Source organism: Leptonychotes weddellii, chromosome 6 (assembly GCF_054177405.1).
Source record: "Leptonychotes weddellii isolate Sample4059 chromosome 6, ASM5417740v2, whole genome shotgun sequence".
Lineage (NCBI taxonomy): Eukaryota > Metazoa > Chordata > Mammalia > Carnivora > Phocidae > Leptonychotes > Leptonychotes weddellii.
Genome location: NC_138374.1, coordinates 47989626 through 48006401, shown reverse-complemented (window position 1 = coordinate 48006401; position 16776 = coordinate 47989626). Strand labels below are relative to the sequence as shown.

General features: G+C 40.3%; 2 protein-coding genes and 1 pseudogene across 2 annotated transcripts in view; 1 reads left to right on the top strand and 2 right to left on the bottom strand.

Annotated features, from left to right (window-relative positions):
• Positions 1-111: 111 nt before the first annotated feature.
• MRPS16 (mitochondrial ribosomal protein S16) lies at positions 112-3644 on the bottom strand. Its single transcript, XM_006731143.3, has 3 exons — positions 3416-3644; positions 2712-2972; positions 112-2027 (listed from the first exon to the last, which is right to left on the bottom strand). Exons 1-3 carry the CDS (start codon positions 3426-3428, stop codon positions 1894-1896), a joined length of 408 nt encoding a protein of 135 aa, XP_006731206.1. The 5' UTR covers positions 3429-3644; the 3' UTR covers positions 112-1893.
• A 1101-nt stretch (positions 3645-4745) lies between these two features.
• CFAP70 (cilia and flagella associated protein 70) overlaps positions 4746-16776 on the bottom strand; it is a 79704-nt gene continuing 67673 nt past the window's right edge. The window contains exons 19-24 of the mRNA XM_081823094.1: positions 14813-14965; positions 14130-14291; positions 11969-12058; positions 7538-7639; positions 6975-7022; positions 4746-5055 (exon numbers count right to left, since the gene is read on the bottom strand). Of these exons, the coding sequence (XP_081679220.1) occupies positions 4975-5055; positions 6975-7022; positions 7538-7639; positions 11969-12058; positions 14130-14291; positions 14813-14965 (636 nt within the window). The 3' untranslated portion in view covers positions 4746-4974. The remainder of the gene's footprint in view (positions 5056-6974; positions 7023-7537; positions 7640-11968; positions 12059-14129; positions 14292-14812; positions 14966-16776) is intronic.
• Positions 15756-16339, top strand: LOC102744603 (mitochondrial import inner membrane translocase subunit TIM14 pseudogene; annotated as a pseudogene).

Sequence of the window (16776 nt, the reverse complement as noted above, 5' to 3'; positions counted from 1 at the left end):
GAGTACACAAAACTCTAAGATCCGATAATTTTGCAACCTACAGGTTGGGACTCCTAGGTAAGTACTTTCCTAATTCCTGCAAAAAAAAGCGTAAACAAAGGCGCAAAATACTGATCTTTTAAAAACTGTAACATTTATTACAGAATCATTCCCAATCATCTTCCAGTTCTTAATCACCTTTCACTTTGGTTAAGATGACATGGCCCAAACCCTCATCTGAGTAAAAATAAAGCTGCTGAAGCAAAGGCTTTTTTTTTTTTTTAATGAAGAGCTAGGTTTGAGCATGTTGGATTTGAGATAGCAACATAAACTAATGCTATCAACTAAGAGATGGTGAGAAACTGTGTCAGGAAATCTAGAGCAAGGCTAGAGCTAGAGAAAACTGGATTATCAGGAAAAGGATATGCACTCACACAGGAAGCATGTGTATACAGATCACAGAGTACGGATAGACCAGGGAACAAAGTGAATACTTAAGTTGGCAGAAACTCAATAGCTCAAAATAATACCTTACCTTAACCCATTTCCCAGCAGTTCCCTTTACTGGTCAATACTTTTCATAATCATTCTTCTTTGCTCTACCAATTAAAGCTTATCCAAAGACCTTAAACTCTCCAGAGTATATTATCATCTTTAACTTCCAGAGTTCCCATGGTTTTCATAGCATTTTTCTTTCCCAGACCCATGATCAGATCCACAATCTAATCCAGGTAGTCAGTTCTTCTCAGCCTGCCCTGCCTTCAAAATCCCCTCAAAGCAAGGGAGGCCAACCAGTGACAACCTTGGGAGAGACTTGACCCCATAATGAGGGTTGTTCTCAATATATAAAACCCAGAAAACAAAGTAAGTTGGTACACTGATAGGGCTTTAGTGTCCCTCTATAAACTCTATATCCTAGTCTTATGCCAGATTTGAAATTGTATTACCCAGAGTGTGCACTAAAATCCTCTGATCATGATTGTTTTTGTCCTGCAGTTCTGGTGAGGCAGATATGACATATTGGACTTGGGGCACAGTCAGTCATTTATATTACCAAACTTATGACACCTAAACCTCATTTCTATCACTGGCTTTTTAAGTGGACTTCTGAAAAGCTCCTCATCTTTGCTCATCTCACACCCACCCTGCCGCAGACAATGGAAAGGGCTCTCCAGGTATGCATATTGGGGTCTGAATCTTAGCTCTGCCCAAATGAAAACAGATGGCGTTGGGCAAGTTTCCACATCTGAACCTCAGCCTCCCATCAATAAAATGGAGTTTTACCCACTTTCATGACACCTAATAATCCTCACGAATAGCCTTACTTGTAAAGGGTCAAGAATGTATGAACGTACTCTTCAGTATGACCTTTCTTCCAGTTTCTCATTCTTAAAAAGTATGCTATTATAGCCTAAAAGTTCATTAAAAAAACCTACCTTTGTAAATTTGATATTATGGGTCAAACAAGAGAAAGTAACTCTACAATGACATATATACATACATAAGCAAGCAAGCAAGCAAAGCAAAGTAACTGTGTTCTTGAGCTAGTGGGATGATTAAGGAAGGAACTTCACAGATGGACCATGGATAGACTTGCTGGGGGCTTTCAAACAGGGAAGTATTGGAAGGCAGCAGACTGTAAAGTTGTCTGAGAGATCCAGGGCCCAACCCAAAATCCAACACACCCCAGAGCTACTGTCTTTTCCAGATGAAGGCTAAAAAAGCTAATCAGTACCTAGACCCAGCTCTACATCAGAAAGAACAAATTTCTCCCTGAGTCCAGTTCAGGACAGGCCAGAAGAGCATGGGTGACTCAGGAAACTCTATTTATTAACCTCCAAATCTAATAAAACTAAGAGCTCTGAACAAGTGTTTTAAGTGTTGACCTTTCCCCCAATGCTCTGCTCACTGAAGTCAGCTCATTTTTGTTTCTGTAGCCTCTGTATCTGTTTTCTGAGATGCTAAGAGGACTTCGCGTGCCCGTTTCCTTCGCAGCCTCTCAGCATTTGTGATCATCATGGGATGCAGAGGGAAAAAGCCAGAAAGACCTAAAAGCAACAGGATTTTCATTCATTATAACATGGTATAAGCCAATGTTTCCCTGGGAACTTAGCCTCACAGAGCTGAGGTCTAACAGAGACCTAACTTAAAGCATGGATTTAAAACATTCTCCTCTTTCACCAAACTGTCATATCTCTTCCCCTAACTCCCTCCCCTTCATTTACTACAAGGAGATAATGGACGTTACTTCCTAAAGCTAATGCCCTTATTTGAAAAAAAGATAGGGGCGACTGGGTGGCTCAGTCGTTAAGCATCTGCCTTCGGCTCAGGTTATGATCCCAGGGTCCTGGGATCGAGCCCCACGTCGGGCTCCCTGCTCAGCGGGAAGCCTGCTTCTCCCTCTCCCACTCCCCCTGCTTGTGTTCCCTCTCTCGCTCTGTCTCTGTCAAATAAATAAATAAAATCTTAAAAAAAAAAGAAAGATAAATGGACAGATAGCCATTCAAGACACACTATTCCTATTTTCAGTACAAAATCCCATTCACCCATAAAGTCTCATAAAAGAGTCCACAATAGGGGTCTCCAGTCAAAATGACAATTAGATCACAACTTCAGCTTTCACTCTAGCCCTGAGCAGCCTAAGGTAATGAAAATCATTCTTAACTCTTATCATCCTGAAACTGACTTCACCTTAAAATCCCCTCAATGAAGTAAGGCTAGAGCTGAGTTACCCAGAAGCTTCTCCACAGGCTTAGAGAGGTGGGCCCCACAGCCGATCCAATGCCGGATCCGGTCTAGGTTGAGAGCAACGATTTTCTCTCCGTGACTGTTGGGCAGTGGATCATAGGAGCCCAGCTGCTCCACGAAACGGCCATCCCTGGGACACTTGTTGTGAGCAGCCACAATGCGGTAGAAAGGCCGGTTGGTACAGCCACTCAGGGCAAGGCGGATGGTTAAATGGCCTCCGCGGTAGGCTTTGCACAGGACAGTAGCTGTAGAGAAATAAGTTAACACACAAGAACCGAGTACATAAAATGGGCAAAATGAGGTACATAAAACAAGCCCCTTCCTCAACTGAAACATCCTTACATCCAATCAATCACTGTCAACCCGGTTTAGATAGTATATTCTTCGCGAAACTCCTCTCATGCACTTCAGCCAGAAATGACTACCTCCTCAATCCGCTCAACACCAGCCTGCCATTTAATACCTCTGTGACCACGACCGAGCCTCAGCTGCCTAGTCTATAAACCGAATGCCATTTGTCTCATAAATTGAGGAAGGATTAAGTGAGAAAAACCTGAGGAGAGGGACAAACGTAAGGCAGTGTGGTTGTTTCAGGTTCGGGTTGCCTCCAGCTCGCCTAGGAGAGCTGCTTCATCGGGTCCCACACGCCCCCCCACCGTCTCTCGCGACCGCCCGGAAGAGCACTCACTGAGCTGGACCATGGTGCAGCCGGCCTGCGCCGAGGCCTGCGCGCCACTTGCCACGCCTCCCAGGGCGCTGCCGCCCGCCACCGATCAGCTCTACGGCCTCGGCGGGGAGGGCGGCGGGGGGGCGGTGCGGAGGAAGAACGCGGAGAAGTCCACTGCGACACCCCTGACTTCACCACCCCTCCACCCAAGCCCTAGCGCCCCGGTGCAGGAAGCGAAGACTCCGCTCGCCCCGGCCCTTCCGCTTTCCCGCACCTACACTTCCCACAATGCAACGCCGTGAACCCTAACGTACCTTAAACTGCCGCAAAAAAGGCGCGCTGCAGTTTGCGTGTAGCTGGGGGTCGTAGTGCGATCCGGACTGTGTGGGTGTTCTCCGCCTGCTCTGGACTGTGGGTTTCTGATGAAGTGAGGAATATTGGGAGAATCCCAGGCAGCGGCCAGAAGTGCTTAAGTGTTGCACAAATCCATCCTGCACCTGTTAGAGCCGAAGCGCAGTGCTGAAAACTAGCTGAAAGGGAGCTGTGCTGCCCCTAGGAAGCTCACAGTCAAGTGGGGAGACGCTGAGTTTACACCGGAGTCAGTAAAGGTGGTCACTACACAGTCCTGGGGGAGCAGAGGACAAGGTGAACCTGATACTTGCTTGGTGCCTCAGGAAGACTTCATAAAGGAAGTAGCGTTAGAACCAAGACTATACACGGACTATAAATGAACGTAGGTTTTATTTTATTCTTCTTGTTTATTAATATGCCTCCACATTCCCTCCTGTTCTCCCACCTCCCTCCTATTCTCTGCACCCTCTTTAAAAAATTAAGAGGAGTCTTTAGTCCTAGTTTTGCTATGCAGTGATCCAGGAGGACAGGATTGAAGTATGGTTCCTTTGTCATCTTTAGCCCTAGAATACTGGCCTCAGTTGAGAGGAGTTTTGCATCTATTATAAGTTAATGGACTCTTCTTGGAGCCCTTGTGATTTAGATCCATGAAGATACCCGTGGTTAGAGGTAGTCAGTACCTCCACCTTCAGCAAAGACTTCTCTGTTCAGCTCTGTTCACCGCTGGATCCAGAGGGTCTGGCCACACCTAATATGTTTGTCCTAATACAGTGACCCAGCATAGCAGTCTTCCTTTAGGCCCCCCTTAGAAATTGATGCCTTAATTCTCAAGTTCCAGTAAGTGAAACTAGCCAGAGACCTTAGCAGTTGACTTCCAGGAATGACTTGATAAGTTTTTACCAGAAACCATAATAACCCACTTTACTTTAATTATGTAAATAAATAATTATATTCTTACATATACCTCAGTAGACCTTAATTAACTCCAGAACCACACTGATGAATTTTGAATCTTTTTCATTTTTTATTGTCATTCAGTTTACTTTCAACCTGTAAAATATCCAGTAACAGCCATCCAGTAAAATAGCCAATGGAAATAAATGAATGGGTTTCTGTTTATGGTATTTTCCATCCCCAGGCCTCATATGGTGAAATGTCCAGGGCTTAATCTCTCTGGGAAGGAAGGGAGCTCAGAGTCCCACACAGAATATTCTTCAGCTGGAAGGATGTCAGAAAGATGGATTTCCAAAGCCAACCGTCTCCTGTACCATGTGGATCTCTGCAAGCAGAGCCTTATCTTTTAGTTTCAGCTGCATAAGAAGAAGGAAGGGGCGCATACATATCATACCTGATATACCTATGTGGAGACCCCTCATTTACTGGGACACAGTTAAAGAATATAGTTCCTTGGCTTAAAATTGGGCTCTTATATTCCCTATTCATTCCCTATTTCATGGTAACTCCGTTAAAAGACCTCAGAACGTTGTGCTGATTACATGGACATGTTCACTTTATGAAATTTCAAGTAGTATGAACATTTACAATTTGTGTATTTTTTTGTTAAATAACTTTAATAAAGTGTTTTTAAAAGAATTCACATTATCACCCGGTCTGTCTTGACTACAGTATTTCAGTTTGTCAAGTCACAGGAATCAAAGACACACAAAACAAAGATATTAGATCTGAATTTATTTTTAGCCTCTAGATGTGTAGTAGAGATAGCTAGTTGCCTACTGAATACCCACTCTCTTTTCTTTGTAACAAAGTCTTCATTTCTTTTCAGGGCAGGAATGCAGCCAGCTAAAAAACTCCATTTCCTTCTTCCCTTAGAGCTAGGGGTAGTCTTATGACCAATTGTGGCCAATGAAATGTAAACCTTCCTCTGGAAATGATTTTATCATCAAATACTATGTACATGTGAATTAAACATCTTTATTTTTCATGAGTAGACACACCATGTTTCAGGTGTACAACGTAGTGATCTTAAGTCTGTACATTACGCTGTGCTCACAAGTATAGCTACCATCTGTCACTACACAACACTATTACAATACCATTGGCCATATTCCCTATGCTATTATCTTTTATCCCTATAAAGTCATTGCTTCTTAAAGGGAGGTGAAATAGCTAGCATGTCCTCTTTGTTCTTTCCTCCCTTTTGTTCTTTATTGTGCCTGAAACATGTATATGGTGGTTTGAGCTACCATGCCTGTCTTGCAACTATGAAGGATGGGAACTGCATGCTATGATTGGTGGAACAGAAAGATAGAGTTTGGGTCTCTGGTGACATGGTAGAGCTCTAGTACCAGCCTTGGGCTTTTCATTAGATGAGAAAAATAAAACTAATTTGTTTAAGCCACAAATTAAGAACTGTAATTCATAGTAGAATAGACCAGAGGTTGGCAGATTACTGTTCATGAGCCAAATCTAGCTTGCTGTTTTTGCTAAGTAAAGTTTTATTTGAAACACAACCATGCTCATTTGTTTATGCATTGTCTATGGCTCCTTTTGCACTACAAGGGCAGAGGGTAATAGAGACAGTTTGGCCCACAAAGCCTAAAATATTATTTTGCCCTTTACACAAAGTTTGTTGACCTATACCTTCAGTCTACAAGTGAGGAAAATGAGGCTCAAAGAAGTTAACACAGTAGAGTTAGTGGCAAAACTACGACCATAATTCAGGTCTACTGACTCCCTGGCCATCTGTCTTTCCATTAAACCAAAATCTCTAAAGAGGTAGAAACCTCCCCCCCCGCAACACACACTCGTGTTCTCTCTCTACCTCTGCTGTCTCTCTCAAATAAATAAATAAAATCTTAAAAAGGGGGGTTGGTGCGCCTGGGTGGCTCGGTTGGTTGGGTGTCTGCCTTTGGCTCCAGGCATGATCCCGGGGTCCTGGGATTGAGCCCTACATGGGGCTTCCTGCTCAGCAGGGAGCCTGCTTCTCCACCTCCCTCTGCCCTCCACCCCCAGCTTGTGCTCTCTCTCTCTCTCAAATAAATAAAATCTTAAAAAAAAAAAGAGGTAGAAAAAAACCCCCATAGTAATATGTGGGTTATTCCAAATCCAGCAGCCCTATGATAATGGCAAAGATGATAAGAAAAGCCTTTAGAAAAATATTCACATCATGAAATGATGGAATGCTGTAAAGTCCTGAATTCAGCCAGCATCTTCTTCCCAGTTTCCCAACCTCAGTACAGTACAAACAGCAGAGGCCTCTGCATCGTACCTTCATTGTGTACTTATAGGCCTGCTCCGCTTCCAGTTGCCGTCCAGCCTGAAAAAAAGAGCAGCACCTGGTGATAATGACATATTATAAACGTTATAGTGGGAAAGTACGTTGCCACAAACATTTCTACCAAAAGAGAGGACTCCATACCTTCTTTTTTTTAAGTTTTTTTTTAAGATTTGTATTTATTTGACAGCACAAGCAGGGGGAGCGGCAGGCAGAGGGAGAAGCAGGCTCCCTGCTGAGCAAGGAGCCCTATGTGGGACTTGATCCCAGGACTCTGGGATCATGACCTGAACCAAAGGCAGACGCTTAACCAACTGAGCCATTCAGGCATCCCTAGAATCTCCTTTCCAGACAAACACGTGAGTGATTTTTGAGCACATTCCAAGTAGCAGCTTCTCAGACTGGGCCTCTCCTTCCTCATCAGTATAATGACCAAATCTGAAGCTCATTAAACCTCAACTATCATGCATTAATCGCCACCTACCTATCTCTTGCCTCACTTACTTCCTCACATCTTTGCCCTAAAAGGGCACTGTGTAAGGTTAATAAACACTCACTTTCAGGCTGACCAGAGCCAGATATGCCCATACTTCGGCATTGTAGTTGTTCAACGCATTGGCTTCAGAGAGAGCATCCTCAGCCTCTGTGAGCTCCTCCAGCTTGATAGAAAGAGAAAAGTGTGAGTTAAGTCAGAGCAGTTTTCCCTTAAGCCAGCTGGAGTCAGTTTAGCTGAAAACATTATGTCCAAATAACATTGGTAATGTGACCTATACAGTTTTCAACTTTTTAAATTTTTAGCTCAGAACTTTTTCTTCAAACAAAATTTTATGTGGTAGCCCAATATATGAACCTGTTAAAAGAAGAACTGCTCGGATTAAAAAGCCAAGTAGAGAAATCTGGAGTCCTGCCTGCTAAGCTCTCAACTTACACCCCTCTCTTCCTCCTTCTCTCTACAGCAGTTCCATTAGGGCATCCATGAACCATGGAGCTTCAGGTGCCAGGATTGGAAAACCAGAAGTATTCACTACTGTGCGTGCATCGTTCAGTGATTTCCCCATACACAGTAGGCTGTCATATATTTGTTGTCAGTTTAGCTGAAAACATTATGTCCAAATAACATCCCTTTCTTTCTTTCTATTTATTTATTTTTATTTATTTATTTGTTTGTTTGACAGAGAGAGCGGGAGAGCACAGTAGAGGGAACAGTAGAGGGAGAGGAAGAAGCAGGTTCCCTGCCAAGCAGGGAGCCTGACGTGGGCTCGAACCCAGGACCCTGGGATCATGACCTGAGCCAAAGGCAGACGCTTAACCATCTGAGCCACCCAGGCACCCCTGTGCATCCCTTTCCTAAGGCTAAAGTCCTATTAGCCTGTCAAAATACTAATATTAGTTATTAATAGCAGGATCTTGAGCAATCAATACAATATTCAGGCTCTAGAATGCTCCCCGAGCTCTGGACACATGGATATCATTGCTACTTCCTAAAAGTGAGTTTGCTTTGTAAAATCTTCCAAAAGATCACCTAAGGAAGAAATAAGGCACTCCTCTCACCAGTATAGTAGCTCTCCATTTTTTCTGTTTTGAAAAGAAAATTATGGGTTTCTAGGCCTGAAACAATATGAAGAGTGGCCTTTCAGCAATGCCCATACTTTGGTCCATGTTTTAAATGTCTCTAAGATATTGATTCAATATTCAATCAATGTATTGATTCATTATTCAACCAGTATTATTCAACCAATATCATTCAATCAGTATTCAATCAGTTTTACTTGCTAAGGATTTATTCCATACTGTGAATAAAAAGATAAAATACAATCTCTCAAAGAGTTCACTGACAGATATGTAAAAAAAAAAAAAAAGAAAAAGAGAAAGAAAACACAAACACATAAATAGTTCCACTACACAATAAACATTTCTATAATAAAAGCATATATAGATCTAGTGGAGGGACATAGGAAAATGGGAATAATTGTACCCTGGAATTAAAGGATAGCATCCAAGAGGAAATACTACTAAAGTGAGTCCTGAAGGATAAATAGGAGTATATTAGCTATACAAGGTGAAGAAAGGGATTCCTGGTAAAAGGAATATCATATACGAAGGCATGGAGGCATAAGAGTGTGATGTGGTCAGGAAGCTCTTAAGGATGCATGTGGGCTGGAGAAAAGAGAGAGATTAGGGAAAATAAAGGAAGTGATAGAACTAAAGAGTTAGGCATCAGGTCATATACATTCATTCAAAGGAATGTGAATTTTATTCTGAAACAAGGGGTAGCCACTGAAGAGTTTAAGTAGGGGAGTAACACAGTATTTGCATATTTTAAAGACCACTTTGATAACAATGTGGGAGATGTTAGATTAAGGTAGGACAGGAGATCATGCTAGCAGATAGAGAAGGGATGAGGCTTGAATTGGAGCTATAAAAATAGGGATGGAGAGGAGATTATAGACTCAAGAGACATTTAGGAGACAATATCAATAGGATATTTGATGCCTAATTAAAAGTAACAGGAGAAGTAGACTAGGATACTTTTTAAGTTTCTGTCTTGGTTGATAAGGTTCATTACAGTCCCATTCACCAAGACACGGAATACAGGAGAAGGTGTAGGCTTTATTAAAGTTATTTAACCAAAAAATACACAAATTGTAGGCGTAAGAAATGTGAGAATCCTTCAGGCTTAAGTTAGGTTATATTTCAGTTATGCACATTTTAAGGTATCTAGGGAACCATGAAAATGGAGCTGTCCATTACACTGTTTAATATAAGGGTCAGAACTTGAAAAGTGTTATGCATTAAAGGTTTAGAATTCATTAGGGCACAAGTGGTAGTTTAGGCCACTGGGGTAGGTGTATTTTTTTCTTAGAGTGAATAAATACAGTGACAGTAGAAGAGGGCTGACCTGGGAGGACCCAACAATTATGGTAGGTAAAAGGGTAGGAGCCAGCAAAAAAGGCTGAGAAAGAGGTACCAGAGAAGAAGGCATAGAACTGGAAGGATGTGAATGAAGTATTGTGGAAGTCAAGGGAGCAGAGGGCTTCAGGAAGAAAGTAGTTAACAGGGTTAAGTGCCAGAAATTCATCTAAGTGTCTATGGCATTTAGCGATTAGGATATTAAGGGAACTTCCGTCAGAAGTGTCAGTAAGGTGGTAAGGGTAAAGTGGTAAAGTAGTAAGCCTGATAGCAATGAAGTGAAAGGTAAATGGGACCTGGGGCATGAGCAGATAATTCACAAGTAAAGAGATATGTGTATCACATATTTCAACCTCATTGGTGATGAAAATACAAATTAAGGTACCTATCAAGTTGGCAAATGATAATGGCCACTGTTGATGAGGTAACAGTGAAATGTGCTCTCATACCTCCTGGCAGAGTATAAGTCAGTATACAGCCTTTCTAGAAGGCAAATTGACACTGTAATTTAAAGACTTTTAAATTTTTCTACGTTCTTTAAGGATGTATCCTAAGGAAATAAAAATAATTAAGCACAGAGATTTATGTCCAAGAATGTTTATCTCAGCTTCATCTATAGTAGTATAACTGTAGAAACTAACAACATGCCCAATAAGAGTGATTGGTCAAATAAATTATGAATATCCACACATAGGTATAGTATGACTAAAATATCGATGGGGAGCAGGGATTACTTGGACATCTTAGTGGTCGAGCCTGACTCAAGGTTTTTGTTTTGTTTTGTTTTAGTTTCTATCTCAATGAAAATATTGTTTATTTTTCTTCTATTCAAAACAAATAGAAGCATGACTTATGTTGAATAGTCTGTATAGCTAGTTTCTTGTACTTTTGACAGTGCTGTCAGTTTTCTAACAGCTATAAATGTTTTATATTCTTTCTGGGAAGGTGGAACAGGGGAGCACATAGCTTATGTATAAATGATCATATGTCCCAGTTGGCCTGAGACAGTCCCTGTGTCCCAGTGTAATTATTAATAGCACCCTTTCCATTCTCTGAAGTGTCCTGGTTAGTATGAAGTATTACATGGTCATTTCACTTACACACCCAAACCAGGGAACACAATGAAGTCATCAGAAATCATGTTTTAGACTATTTGATGATGCAAGAAGATATCAATGCTATACTGTTTAAGTAGAAAAAAGATTAAAAAGCAGTAAATATATTATTTACAGTTTTATACATTAAAATTGCTTTCATATTTGTATGAAAAAGACTGGAGGAAAATGCATTCAAATGTTAACAGTGGTTACTACTGAGTGGTTAGATAATGGATACTTTTATGTTTTCTTTACATTTTTATCTTCCAAATTTTCTATAATGAACATATATCACCTTTACGGTTAAAAAAAAACAGCGATAAGGAAGAGGAGACAGGGAATACAGGCAACTCATTTGGTTGTCACCACTGTTGTTTAATAAGAAGGGGGAAAGAATGGGGAAAGACCTGATTGTGAAGGAAAGGTTAAAAATGTAAATCAAAGAAAAAGGCAAAATTAAGAGAGTAAGGTATTAAGAGAAAATGAGAGTGTTAGCATCAAGAATACATTGAGGAAATTGGACACGAACAACACATTGCATGCCTCTTTCAAAGACTGTAAGAAAGGAGGAAAGGGTGGCTAGAGAGTTTTTAGGGGTGGGGAGCAAAAGATCTCCCAGAAGCTATAGCAGCTCCTCCTGAAAACAGAAGGGCCACAGAGCTTAATAAGCATCAGTCAATTTCTTTGAGTAGATTCTTCATTTATCGTATCACTTTTTCCTTATAGATAACATCATAAAATTATGAGCTTCTGTATCAAATAACATGAAGTATTTTTATTATATAGCTTCCTGGTTCAGGTTTTTGTGGGATTTTTAAAGAACGTTTTATTTTTATAGTACAGATTGACTGTTTAGTTTACTGAACACCTTTGAAAAGTAATTTTTCCCACCATCATTACAAACTCCCAGGATGCTTGGAAGACTAAGGAATCAAGGTCAGCTCTATTCACAGGCCTAGTCTTGAGCCTTCATCCTCTTACCCGATAACAGGATATTCCCAGTCCTAGCCAGGTAAGGCATGTAGGCGATCTCTTACAGGCTTGCAGGTAGGTTTTCTTTGCCTTTTCATACTGTAGAAAGAAAGCACCACTAAGCTATTGTTCTTCTGGAAGTTTCAAATGCTATATTGCTAGGATAGTCATGGGGCTTCTGTAGTTGTACTCAAGACCAATCTAAGTTAAATGAGCCCTTAAACTGTTTTGTTTTTGTTTTTTTTAAGGCACAAGGTTTTTTTAGAGCAGTTTTAGGTTCACAGCAAAATTGAGAGGAAAGTACAGCAATTTCTCATATACCCCCTGCTGCCACACATGCTTACTCTCTCCCATTATCAACATCCCCCATCAGAGTGGTACCTTTGTGACAACTGATGAAACTACATTGATACATCATCATTACCTAAAGTCCATGGTCATATTTGGTATTATACATTCTATAGGTTTGGATAAATGTATAATGACATGTATCCATTATTAGAGTATTTTCACTGCCCTAAAAACCCTCTGTGCTCCATCTATTCATCACTTCCCTTCCCCAACCCCTCAAAACCACTGATCTCTTTACTGTCTCCATAGTTATGCCTTTTCCAGAGTGTCATACAGTTGGAATCATACAGTATGTAGCCTTCTCAGATTGACTACATTGACTTAGTAATATGTATTTAAGCTTCCTTTATGTTTCTTCATGGTTTGCTAATTTATCTCTTTTTAGTGCTGAATAATACAGGAAACATTCAGAAAAACTCAAAAAACAAACTTCCAAACGAATTAGACAACTTCTTATCTTGCATCTCCAATATGAGAGATGTAACTATACATAAGCCTCAGCAAATAGGCTAAGAATTGCTTGCCTAGTGAAATTGCTTGCCCAGTGACTACGTATGTCAGAAGCTTGGTTCAGATGCAGCTTGCAATGATGTCAGAAAGAAAATTTCTTATATACTTCACTGCAATGGGATAGTGATTTTTCGCTCTTAAGCCTATGGGCCTTCATACTTAAATTATAAGGCAATGCAACTTCTTGTTGCTGCTGTTGTTTTATTTTATAAAGATTTTATTTATTTACTTGAGAGAGAGAGAGAGAGAGAGGGCACAAACAGGGGGAGCGGCAGGCAGAGGGAGAGGGAGAAGCAGACTCCACACTGAGCAAGGAGTCCAATGCAGGACTCTATCCCAGGACCTGGGATCATGACCTGAGCCGAAGGCAGACACTTAACTGACTAAGCCACCACACATCCCTTTATTTTAAATAGAAAGATAATTGGGTGTTCTGGGGGTAGAAATGGAATGAAGTAAAAACAAAAGCACGAAGTCAAAAGGCAGAACGTTGATAATTGTTGATATAGGATGATGGGTCCATGTTGGTTCATTTCTACTATTCTGTCTACTTTGTATCTATTTGGGGTTCTTTTTGTTTTTTGTTTTTTAAGTAGGCTCCATGCCCAGCATGGAGCCCAGTGCAGGGGTTGAACTCACAACTCTGAGATCAAGACCTGAGCTGAGGTGTAGAGTTGGATGCTTAACCGATTGAGCTACCCAGGTGCCTATACTTTGTATGTATTTGAAATTTTCCATAACAGAAAGTTTCTTTTAGAAGGTCATAGGGTGATTCCTAAAATATGGAGAGTAATTGCTAAAGAGTCAGGTTAGAGTTCCCTGTGGAATGGGGTTAGCCTTAGCTGGATTAAATATAAACCTTTATGTTGAGGAAGAAGTTTGAAGAAGTTCTTTTGACATTTTCCATTAGTTAAGTCAAGTAAGAATGTTTCTACTACTGCTAATAAAAGAAAGTTAGCTTAAATATTAACTACAATAACATTTATTGAGTTCTACACAACTTTTTAGTATCATAATGATTAAAACCACAGACTCCAATATTAGACTGCCTGGTTTTGAATCCTGCTTCTATTAATTACTAGTTTATCTAGTGTTGGTCAAATCACTTTATCTTTGGAATATAAAAGTATCAATATCATATTACTGTGTTACTGTAATATGTATGTATTGTATGTATGTATCAATATTGTACGTAATACATATCAATATCATATTACTGTGTGATGGATGTTAATGTTTGAACTGTATTCGGGTCCCAGACCATGACCTGATTTATTTACATGGTTACTCTCCATCCTCTGTCCCTCACCTCTTTCTCTTCCAGATAGATGTGCCCCAGTCGCAGGAAGATGAAGTGCATCTCAGAAGCATCCACTACAAAACTAATGGTTCGCTCATAGCATGCCTTGGCCTCAGCATGATTTCCACTTAGAAAATAGAGATGGCCCTTCACGCCCCAGACATTAGGGTTCTGAGAAAGTAAAGAACAAGTAGTACCTGGGATGAGGTGTATTTAAAAGTCCATTAATGATCTTTATTTAACATTTAAAATTAGACTAAGTCCTTCTTCTTTTTCTAATAGCACTCAATTAGAAAGAGGGCCATTCCGTTGCACTGGTATTTTTCTAGGTCTGCTCCCTCATTTCTTTCTGGCATTTTTCAAAAATATTTTGTCTTTGGGGTAAATATTAAGAAAAATATTCAAACATAACCAAGAGAATGTTCATAATAAGAAAATAGAAGAAGTCCAGAAAACTTGAAATAGATCAATTATCTGCTAAAAAGCTAGCCTTATCTTTTTCTCTGCTCTTTGTAAAACTCATAACTGCTTGAGAAAAACAGATGGAAGGAAATAGATGAGTTTACTATAAGTTGATGACCTCCACCTCCGGTAACCAGAAATCTACCTGTGATATGGCATCACAACCTTTAAGAAAGGCTGCTTGCCCGTCCTCCAAACTATACTCAAGAGGTTCTAGCAAAAGTTATTACCAGATAGTCCATCTGGGCTGCATGTTGAAGGTATTCCTCTGCCTTGGCAAAGTCCTTCTTGAGAAGGTGTGTCTGGGCCAGCACCAAGTAATACTCACAGCTGGGGCCTCCTTGAGGGCATAACAGCTCATGTGCAAGCACTCTGTGCACATACTACGAGGAAAAACCAGATTATAAGGAATATATAAATAGCTGCATTGTGTCAGTTCCATAGCTCTTGCAGTTGAATATTATGTCCCTGATAATAATGAATAAGAAACATATTATAGAATGAAATTATATGAACTTCAAAAGGTTAGAGGTGAATTATGAAGATTCAGCACATCATGGTTCCATTACCAGCTATTCACCTAGTCACCAAATGTAGACATTTCCAAGTGAAAAATCTGCAGTACTGCACAATTCTGGTCTTGCTGGTCAGCATACTAGATGAGTTTTTGCATGTATATGTTATGCGGCGGACAAAAGCATTTCATCAACCACTCTACTGACACAAGAGGTAACATATTCAGGCAGGTGTAATTATTGAGGAAACTTAGTGAGGCAAAACCTCCCTTTCTGAAATTCTAGACTCAGGATCTTAGAAACTCTTGTTTCTGACAAACTCTCATCTATGTTCTCCAGTTTTATACTTTGGGCTACTCTTTGTTTATAATGCTATATAAGGCTTGCAAATTTAACAAAGTCAGTTGTACTTGCTAAGCAGAGGAGGAAGCCCTACTTTTCTTCTCCCTCCATTCCCATCTTAGCCTATACTATAGAAACTCCCATTAACACTTATACCTTCTTAGAAAAATAGTGGAAGGAGGTTCTGGAGCTGTTCCCTCTACCTACATTTCTGGCTCTTTGCATGGGGAGGTGGGGATAGTGATTTATTTAATCCAGGAGACAGAAATGTTTCTCTTTTGGGAAAAGTTAATGTGTTAAAAGTTCCTATTTAGTGTCTGCTGGTGGTGGCCGCATCGGTGTCTGGTAGAGGAGTGGGAGTTGGTGGCTGCGGCCTTTGGGCTGGGATGAACTGCGCTCTCGGTGGAGGCTGGGGAGCCGAGCCAGAGCCATGGCCAGTACAGTGGTAGCAGTTGGACTGACCATTGCTGCTGCAGGATTTGCAGGCCGTTATGTTTTGCAAGCCATGAAACATATGGAGCCGCAAGTAAAACAAGTTTTTCAGAGTCTACCAAAATCTGCCTTCAGTGGTGGCTATTATAGAGGTGGGTTTGAACCCAAAATGACAAAACGAGAAGCAGCATTAATACTAGGCGTAAGCCCTACTGCCAATAAAGGAAAAATAAGAGATGCTCATTGACGAATTATGCTTTTAAACCACCCAGACAAGGGAGGATCTCCTTATATAGCAGCCAAAATCAATGAAGCTAAAGATTTACTAGAAGGTCAAGCTAAAAAATGAAGTAAATGTGTGATGAATTTTAAGTTCTTGTTAGTTTATGTATACAAGTGCTAGCTTTTTATAATAAAATGCCTCAAAGCTACAAATTTTAAGAATGATTTGGCACAAACTAAACCAAAGCTTTGGTAGAAGTTTCTTTGAATGTGAGGATTTTAAATGAGATTATAGAATATTTGGAGATTTAACATCCAGTAATTATAGATACCACTTGAATAGAAATTAGACCGTCTCTGGCTTTGAAGGAGCCCCCAATCTAATGGGATAGTGAAAAATTGGTAATTAAAATACAATGTGATATTAGGATGAAATTTGCATAGGTTGTTATAGGAGGGATTCATCCTATTGGGAGAAAAGGTTGCTCAAAGTTGAGAAAACCAACCCCACTGCTTGGAACCTTAAATTTTAAAAGTGAGTTTAGCCACAACTTTGATCTAAGAAATATATCTAATTATATATAATTGGCAGAATTTAGATTTCATACATTAAAAATTGTTAACAGCATAAGGTTTGACAGTAGAGGTCTTGTTTTTAATCAAGAAATATTTACAATGTATTG